This window comes from Myotis daubentonii, chromosome 13 (assembly GCF_963259705.1).
Source record: "Myotis daubentonii chromosome 13, mMyoDau2.1, whole genome shotgun sequence".
NCBI classification, from domain to species: Eukaryota; Metazoa; Chordata; class Mammalia; order Chiroptera; family Vespertilionidae; genus Myotis; species Myotis daubentonii.
In genome coordinates, this window is record NC_081852.1 from 42718836 (window position 1) to 42731493 (window position 12658).

Here is a 12658-nt window from a genome sequence, read left to right on the forward strand (position 1 = left end):
TTTTTTTTTTTTTACCTCATCATCAGAGTTTCTTTGATAACACACGGTAGCAGTGTTTCATCCAAATTTTTTCATTTTCTTCTTTTATTTTTACACATGACCAATCATTTTGGATGTTCAATGAACACCTAGTGAGGGTTTAAGACTTGCCATTTTTTAAAAAATATATTTTAATGATTTTTTACAGAGAGGAAGGGAGAGGGATAGAGAGCCAGAAACATCAATGAGAGAGAAACATCAATCAGCTGCCTCCCGCACACCCCCCATTGAGGATGTGCCCGCAACCAAGGTACATGCCCTTGACCGGAATCAAACCTGGGACCCTTCGGTCTGCATGCCGACACTCTATCCACTGAGCCAAACTGGCCAGGGCTAAGACTTGACACTCCTGATCACCTCCATCCATGTCTCAAGTATATCACATTAATGAGACCCAGGTTTCTCAATAGCTCTTTCAATTTTATGTTTTCCACTTATTTTCACATAGGCAGTAAGATATTTCAGTATTGCACAAACAATGATGTGCATATAAAGATGCTGACTCTATTGACTGGCAATAGGTTTCATCATGTTATTGATTTAAAAGTTGGTCAATCAGAGAATGCACAAAAATATAAGTCTGGCATCCAAAGCAGGGATTAGAGGTATTGAATATTTTAAAAGTGTAGCTTTTATCAAAATCAAGTGTGGCAAATACAGAGACTGTCTATAAATAACAGAGAGGACAACCATACCAACAGGATAATGTCTTGTTCTCCTTTTATCTCACAATTCCCTCTTTCTCCCAAAACAGTGACAAGGAGAGTAAAGGGGCCATTGCAGAGTGGCTACTATGTGCCAGGCATAAGGTAGGTAATTTGCATAAACACACACACTGTCTCTCTCTTTTTCTTTTATCCTCACCCAAGGATATGTAGAGAGAGAGAGAGAGAGAGAGAGAGAGAGAGAGAGAGAGAGAGAGAGAACATCGATGCGAGAAACATTGATCTGTTGCTTCCCTTACATGCCCCAACTGGGGATCAAACCCACAACCTATGTATGTGCCCTGACCTGGAACCGAACCTGCAACCTTTTGGTGTATGGGACGATGCCCCAACCAACTGAGTCACCCAGCCAGGTGCACAAACACTCTCTTGATGGTCATGGCCAATAGTGTATTTTATGTCAGAAAAAAACAACCACCAAGATCTCAGAAGCTATTAACTTCAATAGTCCTTGTTCGCTGGATTGAGGAATGAGATCAAAAAAGAACCTTTCATTATTAAAAAAGAACCCAATAAAACTGTACTAAATGATCTTTAATAGTGTGGCTTTTATACATCTGTGTGGACAGAGAATAATTTCCTGGAAAACCACAAGATTTATGACATTTTTTAAAGAAATAGGTCCAATACTAATTTTATTATATGGTTAAATATCAAATTAAGGACCTGTGTTTTGAAGGTAGATTGATGTGGCAGGAACTCAAAATTAATGACATACTTTAGGCTCTATATTCTCTGCACAAACAGATTTCCCAAGCCCAGTGGTAATAATAGGTGTATAAGGAAATAACTATTTCTGCTTTAGGTTTCTTCCTTCCCCTTCGGACCCCTTAGCAGAGAAAATGCCAAGGACCCCCTCTCTCTTTATGGCCAGAACTGAGACCTGTAAAGACGGCAGAGCAATAAATGGGTCCCATCCCAAGCTTCTGGTCCCAACCACTAATAGATGCTCCTTGGCAGCATCACTTCTTTGAAAGCACACTGAAGTGTTAATGCCAAGTTTGGGGGGAAGTACATGGTAGTTCCATACCTGGGAGATCATGGAAGAAAGAAACTTCTGGAGGACAAGCGTCAGTCACTGACTGAATTTCTACATCTGGGCACTTCTTGAGGGAGAGGGCTTGGCTATTTGGAGATGGAAAGTGTGGTCCCCTGGAATTGGCAGGCCCAGGTTCTGAACTGCCTCTTCCTCTAGCCAACCAAACACTCTCAGCTCCAGACTTCTGGGAACCTCAGCTTTGACTTCTAGATAAGGGGAGATGGCTCTAAAGGCTTTTTCAGATTGTTGCCTGTGACCAGCCCTGGCATTTACACACCCTCCTGCCACACCAGCCTCCTGTTCACAGTCTCTCAGTCTTCATACTTCGTTATGTACACAGTTGGGTATCTGCTCACAGGTTTTAATACAAGATGAAGGAACAGTGCTGGCCAGTTCAACAGAAAAGTTGAAGAATCATTTAAAAATCAGGGTATGTCTTCTTACTTGAATACTGTAAGTACTAAATCATAACCACTTGTAGAAATTAGTCTGGACTAACAAGTAAGGCCTAATATAAATGCATTTCAGTAAAATCACTTGTAATGCACATTTCTAACCAATCTTTCAGGCTTCTGACATGTCAAGTTAGAGGTAAAGATCCCAATTAAGTCTTCATCCTTTTGGCAAACAAGGGTATGGATCAACATACTTGGCAATGGTGACTAAAGTCCTTAGTTTTCCCCTCCTTCATGCCTTAATAATATCTTCTTTAAGGAAAGCCCAAACCAGCAGGGCTGCAACAATATCAGTAATGAGAGTGGGTCTCAAGGTCAGCAGTCATGCCATAAAACGTAACATGAAGACATCATTAGCAGGCTGGGAACTGCTCGTCTCAAAGTCCTGGAGTAGGCAGCTTCTAGGAGGTGGAATCAACGACCTCTGCGAGGAACGGGCGGAGGAGGATGGAAGATCTCCCTGGTTGGAGGCCTGAAATGAAAGATAAAGCAAAAGCATGACCTTGCAGATCATGATGTAAACAGGCGTTCCCTATGTCAAACACTGCGAAGGAGAAAGTGTTTGTCTCTCCAAGTTGAAAATGCACCATAACAGTTTGGTGATTACCAGAGGGGAAGGGGGCGGGGAGGGGGAGAAAAAGGAAAGGGGATAAATGGTGATGGAAGGAGACTTGACTTCGGGTGGTGAACACACACAATACAATATACAGATGATGGCCGAAACCGGTTTGGCTCAGTGGATAGAGCGTCGGCCTGCAGACTGAAAGGTCCCAGGTTCGATTCCGGTGAAGGGCATGTACCTGGGTTGCGGGCATATCCCCAGTAGGAGATGTGCAGGAGGCAGCTGATCGATGTTTCTCTCTCATCGATGTTTCTAACTCTCTATCTCTATCCCTTCCTCTCTGTAAAAAATCAATAAAATATATTAAAAAAAAAAAAAGAATCTCTGACATCCATTGAACCAAAAAAGTATTTATAAAATAAAAAAAAAAAAAATACAGATGATGTATTGTGGAATTGTCACCCCAATAAATTCAGCAAAAATAAAAAAAGAAAATGCACCGTGATATTCATTGGAATCATTCTCATAAGGTACTATGCTATGTGTATAATTATAATAGATATTTTTATTTGAGAGGGAAGAGTCTTTAACCTTTGTAATTACTGCATAATAATTTTTAAAAGAGAGATAAAGCAACTATTTAAAAATGAATTTGATTAAGTAGTTTTTATGCATCCATGATTTGCTGTAAATCTGGTCTGTTATACAGAGCACGTGTTCCTTCATTAATGAAACTGGCCACACATAGGGTCCTCCGAGTGACATCCATGCTGGCTGTGGCTCACCACCCTCACTGCACATTAGAATCACCAGTCGAGCTTTGAAAAATACCAACCCCCAGGCTCTATCCCAGACCCATTCCATCATAATCTCTAGAGGCCTGGGCTCAAGCATCAGAACATTTTAATAGTATCTCTCCCCCAACCAGTTGTATTAACCAAGCCTTTCGTTTTCTGATGCTTTTACACCTGGGGCCTTGCTGATCTGGGCCTGAACAGGCTGCCCCTCGGTGGGTAAACTAATTCCTAGAGCTAGTAAACAATGTACCTGGGAGCACACCTTTCACAGTGCCCAGAACTGGAGCGGGGACTATCCACCTGCCCTAACCACCTCAGGGCGAGGTGCCTGACAACTGGAGGCAACCCCTTTGCCCCAGGCCTGCTGAAATTACTCAATCTAGTCAATTCTAAATCTGCTAACCATCTCACTTGTTCCTTCCTGTGGAAACCACAACAAAAGCTCCTCTCACCTACGTTTTCCCCTCCCATTCTCCTGACTAAACCCAGTGGCGCCCCTGCTTAGGATCTGTGAGTATAACAGACTGTCTTTTCAACAGCAGTCATCCCTGATCTGTTGACCTTGCCACACCTGAATAATGACAAAACCTTTATTTTAAAACACCAGGAATTCACATATGCAGCCAGGCAGGAGATACACTATAGCAGGAAGGACCCTTGAGAGAAGAATTGAGAATTTCCGGTCTGCTCCTCACAATGACTTCCTCAGGGATTACTGAATGTGTTATCCCAACGCCACATTTGCTTTCCTAAAGCCCTCTCCCTGTTATTCGGGATGGTTTTTGAATAGTCTTAAATGACACTCCAGAGAGACTTGGGTAGGTCCTTTTACAAACAGGTTCAACGATTGCGGGTGGTATTTCCACATATGTGCTTTAGAACTAATATCAATTCTCTTGGAAGCAAGTCAATAAGTCAAGAAAGAAAGCTTTGACAGGTGCTGCAATTGAACTGTGTTACCCTGGAGTTGCGTACTTGAGGATTAAATGAATCAATGAGTAAATATTTACTAAATGTCTTTTGAATGCACGTTTTGTATAGGTCAAGGAAATGACAAAAATGGGGAAAGAAAGGCTCTCTCAGGAATGACAGAGTGAGGCAGAAGTAGGAAAAAATAACCACAGATATCCTCAGGAAGGTTGCTGTGGCGCCTGGGAGTAGCTGGTTTTATGTGGTTGTCTCTTTATCCAGAGAAAACAAATGGGCAAATCCCCTTCCATCTCCCTAGTCTACCCTATAGGAGAAATCCAGAGGAGGTGTTGGATGATACCACTTCTCCCTTCCTTCTTTCCTTTCTTTCTTCCTTCCTTCTTTCCCTCCTTCCTTCCCTTCTTTCCTCTCTTTCTTCCTTCAGTTCCTTCCTTCTTACCTTCCTTCCTTCTTTCCTTTCTATAATAGATAAACATTTATCTATTATCCATCCACTCCTGGATATGGGATGAAATAACAGCAAGTAAAATGGGCACAGATTCCATACTCACGGTGCTGAGAATGTAACAGATGAGAAAGACAAGGAAAGTCAGTACACTCTACAATGTTTTGACCAGGGAAGTCATAACCTATGGGAACATATAGCAGAGACATTTATGCACATGTCTGAAGGACAAGTTCAACTTCCCTGAACCTACCAAACAGAGGTAATGACACCTTCATTGGAATCTTTTGTGAGGATTGGAGATAACTATTGGAAAGAGGATAGCACAGTTTCTGGCTTAGAGTAGGCACTCAAGAAGTAAAGCTAATTATTTATCAATATAATTAAAGATCTACTCTTAGCTCTTTTTCCTATGTATGCTCCATGAGCCGTACTTTTATCTTCCACCACGAAGATCAGCATGATTCCCTCCTGGCCCCACTCTGCAACTGGGGTGGGGCGGCAAACAAACCGTCTCTAAATTTCATCCTGGTGAACAGCCCCAGCGAAGGTTTGGAAGTCCCATCTCAGGGAAATGGATTTGTGATTTTAAACATCTCAGATCCATCGGAGAAAAGAAGTATTAAACCAACCAAGGGTGGTCTGTGGGGAGACAGCCTCTGCAAGACCCTGGGAAGCCAGAGCTGGAGACACGATTGTCCAGAGACACTGGGCACTGGTTGCTTTCTCCTCCCTGTGGAGGGTTGAAGTCTCAAAGATAAGCTTAGTTCAAGAACCCAGCAATCTGATATTGGTTAACATTCTTTTAAAGCAGCGCTGCTGTTTAGCTGGTATCATTTTGTATGGTCATAACATTGGTAAAAAATATATATATATTTTTAAGTTCCTCTATTAATTAGTAAATAGCCTTGGTCTCAAGTCCCCTCACTCCCTGACCACTTCAGTCCCTGCTGGAAACTCCACAGGCCTCTTTACAAGTCCAGCTTTAGCATCAACCTGGTACTGCAGAAGTCCCCAGAAGCATGTTCTGATTAGGTGGTATGTAGGCTATGCCTTAAAGGGGACTTCACAGATTGTTAGTGACTGTCAAATCACTAGTAAATGGCAAAATAAGTTCAAAAACAAAGGGGCAATAGCTCAGCAAGAATTTGTGTGTTTTTTCTCATGTGGCAGGACCTTACCTAAGAAGAGGATGGCATTGCCAAGTACCCACCCTATAGGGACTAAGGAGTCATGCCAAGATAAAGTGCATCTATTTGTCCCTTCTCTTGTCACATCTGCCTTCCCTGATCTTGAAATATGCTGGGAACCTACAACAGGTGGGAGTGTGAAGCCTCTTTCCAGTAACCTACAGTCCACCTGTGGTAGATTACTTGAGACTAACTTTCATCCAAACTAAACAGTACCAGTCCATGCATCCATCCATCCATTCATTTACATGGTAAACATGAATATCTGTTAAATTTCTAGTATGTTCTGGTTACGATGGTAAGCATGGAGAGAGTAGAAAAAATTTTTTTTAATTAAAAACAGTTTCTATTCTCTCGAGGTTCACCATCCACTTGAGGAGACAGGTATGTGAACATGGGCCACAATGTGGAATGAAGTGGAATAGAGGTGTTTGGGGAATCCCAAGAAAGTTCACCCCAGAGCATCAGGGAAGGCCCCAGAGAGGAGGTGATATTTGGACTGAGTCTTAAAAGATGTGTCAGAATTTCCTAAGCAGAGATTGAAGACAGCATTTCAGGCAAAGGGAGCAGATTGAACAAAGACATGGTACCAACTGGCACAGCTCCCTGAGAATTTTTAAGGGGTGGAGCCTTGGTGAATACAGCAGGGGGGGGGGCGGGTGGGACTTAAGGCTAGATGGAGACTAGAGCTTGCTAAAAAATACAGAATTAAATGTGAAAGCGTATATGCCAGGAAGTGACATCCTCAGCTATTTCTGTTCTGGAAAGTGCACTCTGGTTGCAGTGTGGAGGAGGGACCGACTGGAGGCAGAGAGGTAAATATGGGCCTATGTGGATGAACTTAGGTACCGGCAGATGGAGGGGAGGGGGCGCATCTGAGAGCTGAAAGGGCAGCAGAATGGACAGGGCCTGAAGACACACTGGATGTGGGAGCTGCGAGGGAGGCAGGAATGGAGTTAAACTAGGTTGAGGCACATGAATGTTAATTAATTCAGCCAAGTTCACAAGTGACAGCCAGAGGAGACCTGTCTCCAGGTAGCGTGGTACTAGAGCCATGCTCCTCGCCACCATACCATGCTGCCTCTCACCTTAATTTTCATTTCCAATTCCATCTTGCCTCCTGGTTCCCAAAAGGCACTGTCTCCATAATACAGCCAAGGGAATTAGTTAGTAGGGAGCTAAATTCTAATAAAATAGATACAAATTATTCAAAAAGTTGATGTTTGCCAATGTATTTCATCGATGAAATATTCCATTTGCTATTAAAAGTGTGTGCAACTGAATAAAGCGTCGCTTAAATTAATGAAGCGTCCACACTGAAAAATGACAAACGCAGATACTCATTCTTAGGTCATCTTAGATGTCCCCAGCTCCTCCTCTCCCCTGGAATTTATCTTCCACCACGAAGATCATCATGATTCCCTCCTGGCCCCTCTTCTCCCTGATGCCCTACTCTGCAACTGGGATGGGTCGACAAACAAACCATCTCTAAGTTCCATTCTGATGAACAACTTCAATTAACAACTTAAACAGGATTCAGAAAGTGAGGGAAAAACTTTCCTATCAGCTTCAATGTTACCTCTGTGAGGCCGCTCGGGGAGGCACCCTGGGGGGCCTATCGATGGGCAGGGTGGGTGTTCCGTCCACTTGTAGGGGGCCTGGACTCCGACTTCTGGTAACCTCAGGGACTTCATTATCCTACAGTAACAAAAACACAAGAAGGACTGGTGAAAATTACATCCAGCAACCAGCATGTTGAAAGTTCCCAGCATATTTCAAGATCAGGGAAGGCAGATGGACAGATACCACTATCCCCAAAGCCCCTCAGCCTCCTCAAGCTTTGGCTGAAGGTTATTCACAAACTTATCATCAACCCAGCAAAACCAGGGAAGCTTTCCATTGACTCCTGGAGCCGCTCAGGAGACAATCAGGCCCACAGGATCATTAATGGTCCTTGCTATTCAAAGCACAGTCTCTGGGCCATCGAGGTCAGCATCACCTGGACGCTTGTGTGAAATGACAGGATCTCAGGTTCCTCCTCGGACCTGCTCAATCAGAACTTGCATTTTAACCAGATCTTAGGCAATTCTTATGAATATTAAAGTTTGAGAAGCACTGCTCTATATAACCAGATAGAGCTGGAGAATTTTTATTTTTAAACGAAAGTCCCTTTGGTGGACAACAGAACCGTCATAGGGTAAAACAAGCTATGCACTGAAGGGGTGGCCCACTCCTAGGACCCTTTCTCAGGGAGTCTCCTGGGCGACCCTTTCCCATGTGACCCCTTCCACTTGTCCCAGCCCCTGGTCCCTGAGTTGCCGGGGTCCAAACCCCAGCGGGTCCAGGGGTCCCCAAAGGCGTGGACGGAGTCGGCGAAGAAGGAATGACATGGAGACAGCGTTCAGTTGATCAGCAACCTAGCCAGGATCTCTAGCCCGGATCTCCAGCCAAGTTCTGGTCTGGATCTCCAGAGAGGTTCCGCTTCGGATTTCCAGCGAGGTTCTGTAGCCATGTTCCCTCGCTAGGTTCTCCAGCCAGGTTCTGTCCAGGCTCTCCAGTCAGGTTGTGTCCAGGTTCCAGTCAGGTTCTCCTGCCAATCTCTGTAGTCAGGTTCAGTCCAGGATCCCTTGCCATGTTCTCCCGCTAGGCTCTGTCTCTAGGCTCTGAGGCCAGTCCCTCTCCAGGATCCTCTGGCATGCTCTCGCCAGCGAAGTTCTTCTGTCTCTAGGCTCCGTGTAGGTTCTGTCTTCTGAATTCTGTCTCCTGAGTTCTGAGTCTTTCTGTCTTGTTACAACTGTATTTATACCAGTTGATTCAATCCTATCAATCTCTATTACAAAGGTTAGGGCGTTTCTTATCTCCATTCCAGGGAGAAAAGATTATGTAGTTTAAGCATGATTGTTCGTAGTTAAAGGGATTAATTACCCGCCTGGCACTTAGTTGAGGGGTTTTATTCCCTCCCTAACTTCAGGGGAAAATCCCTACCTGGGGAAACCACCTTTCTCAGAGACCTTGGTTAAAACACATAGTGCCAAGAACAGTATGCCATATATGCCAGGTCCCTTGAAACAGCAAGCATGGACCGGCTCCCGGCAAATTCCCCCTTTTTTATTTTTTAAAAGCAGGCATTAAAAAGAAAAACCTGAAATGCTCTCTTGTATCCATTTTAAGAGTAGGATTGGCGCTTTCTGCTATTACCTGAGTCCTGATCTATCATCCCAGGGAGAGCTTGCCAATCCTGCACTTTCCCAGGGTAGAAAGGCTGCAGTGGGGTTAAGGATAAGGCTCCTTGGGCCTACCTTCTCCCATGCCTCTACATTTACCTTTCCGGCACCTTTCCTTCCTCAGAAAAGCATGGACATATTTCTTGTATAAAACGTTCTGTCTGACTGGGAGTAACCTTAATTCCTCTGCTAGCAAGCATATATGTTAAAAGATCAATACAGAGTCTTTTTTCTTTAGACTCAGTATGGCACATCTTCTTAATCTAAAGATCAATACAGAGTCTTCTTTCTTTGGACTCAGTATGGCACATCTTCTCAATCTAAGGATCAATACAGAGTCTTCTTTCTTTGGACTCAGTATGGCACATCTTCTCAATCTAAGTTCTGTACTATCCACCTTCTTACCCTACTTATCCTCTATAGGGGGGTCTGTAGCACCCTGGTGGAGTCCTATCCGTCCCGAGTGTGGGGGTTCTCAATGTGTGGGGGTTCTCAATGGGGGGGGGGGGGGCTTACCTAGGGGAATCCTTTTCCAGGTGTTCCCAAAGGTGTGGACGGAGTCGGCGAAGACTGTCCACCCTTTTCCTATGGTGGAGTCCTATCCGTCCCGAGTGCGGGGCGCTTACCTAGGGGTCCCTGTTCGGGCGCCAGATGCCGGGGTCCAGCCCCAGCGGGTCCAGGGGTCCCCAAAGGTGTGGACGGAGTCGGCGAAGAAGGAATGACATGGAGACAGCGTTCAGTTGATCAGCAACCTAGCCAGGATCTCTAGCCCGGATCTCCAGCCAAGTTCTGGTCTGGATCTCCAGAGAGGTTCCGCTTCGGATTTCCAGCGAGGTTCTGTAGCCATGTTCCCTCGCTAGGTTCTCCAGCCAGGTTCTGTCCAGGCTCTCCAGTCAGGTTGTGTCCAGGTTCCAGTCAGGTTCTCCTGCCAATCTCTGTAGTCAGGTTCAGTCCAGGATCCCTTGCCATGTTCTCCCGCTAGGCTCTGTCTCTAGGCTCTGAGGCCAGTCCCTCTCCAGGATCCTCTGGCATGCTCTCGCCAGCGAAGTTCTTCTGTCTCTAGGCTCCGTGTAGGTTCTGTCTTCTGAATTCTGTCTCCTGAGTTCTGAGTCTTTCTGTCTTGTTACAACTGTATTTATACCAGTTGATTCAATCCTATCAATCTCTATTACAAAGGTTAGGGCGTTTCTTATCTCCATTCCAGGGAGAAAAGATTATGTAGTTTAAGCATGATTGTTCGTAGTTAAAGGGATTAATTACCCGCCTGGCACTTAGTTGAGGGGTTTTATTCCCTCCCTAACTTCAGGGGAAAATCCCTACCTGGGGAAACCACCTTTCTCAGAGACCTTGGTTAAAACACATAGTGCCAAGAACAGTATGCCATATATGCCAGGTCCCTTGAAACAGCAAGCATGGACCGGCTCCCGGCACTGAGTCAGAACCATAAGCCAAACTGGGCCTCGGCCTAAGTCACCCAGCTACGCCCTACTACTAGGAGGTCCTGTGGCTCTCAAGGGACTAGTTGCCACTCTACCGTTGGAGGCAGAAAAGGCCAGGGAGCTCTGAGAAAAGAGAGCAGATATGCACAGAGAAGTAGAGACGATAGAGTTGTGGCCCTGAGAAACACAGACCGGTGGCATTGGCTCTAGCATCTCGCCCCTCCTGATTTAGGCCCCACACTGTGATCACTGTCCTTGATTCCCTGAGGCTCATCTAGCTCCTTCTCACAGATGCCGCTTTGGCTTAACTAGCCTGAGTGGATTTCTTCCCTCCCTCCCGCATTCCTTCCCTCCCTTCTTTTCTCTGTTTATTGAGATGAAATTCTAAGCGTAAATTAAATCATTATAAAGCCAGCAGCTCACAGTGGCATTTAGTATATTCACAATATTGTCCAACCACGAACTACCTCTCTCTAGCCCCAAATCATTTTCATCACCCCCAAAGGAAACACTGTACCCTTTGAGCCGGTTCTGCTCGTTTCCCCCTCCCCCCAGCCCCTGGCATTCTGTCTCCATGGACCTACCTATTCAAGACAGTTCATATAAATGGAAGCCCACGGTATGTGATCCTTTGTGTCTAGCTTCTTTCACCTGGATTTCTATTTCTTGCAATAAAATGACCCCTAGGACAAGACAGATGGGGGTCTCGGCTCTCACTCACCTCATTGTCCCCCTCCATCCCGCTGCTCACACTGAGGAGGCTCCGAGTGCTGGATCGGTTACTCGTGCTGCCTGAAGGGTACAAACAAAATCAGCAGGACCTTCGATTCTCTCAGGCTAAAATACAATGCACAACTCTAGCACGTACTTTTTTTTACCGACAGCAACAATACTCAAGCTGTGAATATATATGTGTCTTCAAATGTTGCCATCTTATGCCACTTTACTAGAGGTCAGTTTTTCTTTCAGTATAAAACAAAATGGTTCACCTTTTTATTACATATCTTGCTTTACAGCTACCATTTACGGAGGGCTTCCCACACATTATCCTATACAGTGGTTCTCAACAGCGACCTAATGCTGCGACCCTTTAATACAGTTCCTCATGTTGTGGTGACCCCCAACCATAAAATTATTTTTGTTGCTATTTCATAACTGTAATTTTGCTACCGTTATGAATCATAATGTAAATATCTGATATGCAGGATGTATTTTCATTGTTCGTGACCCACAGGTTGAGAACTGCTGCTATATAATAAAAGGCTAATATGCAAATCAACTGAACAGCGGAATGACCAGTTGCTATGATGCACACTGACCACCAGGGGGCAGATGCTCAATGCAGGAGCTACCCCCTGGTGGTCAGTGTGCTCACACAGGGGGAGTGCTGCTTAGCCAGAAGCCTGGCTCATGGCTGGCTAGTGCAGCGGCGGTGGTGGGAGCCTCTCCCGCCTGCACAGCAGCGCTAAGAATGTCCAACTGACGGCTTAGTTGATGTCCCAAGCCGTCAGTTGGACTTCTCCCAAGGGCCCCCGGACAGCAAGAGGGCCAGGCTAAGGGACCCCCCAAGTGCACAGATTTCATGCACTGGGTCTCTAGTGTGCTATAAAAACATGATTGCTTAACCTCTATGAAAATGCTATGTGGTACTAGTGCTCTGATTTGACAGACAGGGAAGTGGAGATGCTCTATTTCTCACTTGTTTGGGCCACTTCTGAAAGCTGCAAACAAATTTTGTTGACGTTTTTCTACTTAAATTATGTCAAACATGTGCATGTATCACATTGTACAATCCAGAGGGAATGTAGGCAAG

The 12658-nt window shown here is 45.0% G+C and overlaps 1 protein-coding gene across 1 annotated transcript in view; it reads right to left on the reverse strand.

Moving 5' to 3' along the window:
* Positions 1-376: 376 nt before the first annotated feature.
* Positions 377-12658, reverse strand: part of PIK3AP1 (phosphoinositide-3-kinase adaptor protein 1) — a 99376-nt gene continuing 87094 nt past the window's right edge. Inside the window, exons 15-17 of the mRNA XM_059660957.1 lie at positions 11567-11637; positions 7762-7880; positions 377-2730 (exon numbers count right to left, since the gene is read on the reverse strand). Coding sequence (XP_059516940.1) covers positions 2673-2730; positions 7762-7880; positions 11567-11637 — 248 coding nt within the window. The 3' untranslated portion in view covers positions 377-2672. The remainder of the gene's footprint in view (positions 2731-7761; positions 7881-11566; positions 11638-12658) is intronic.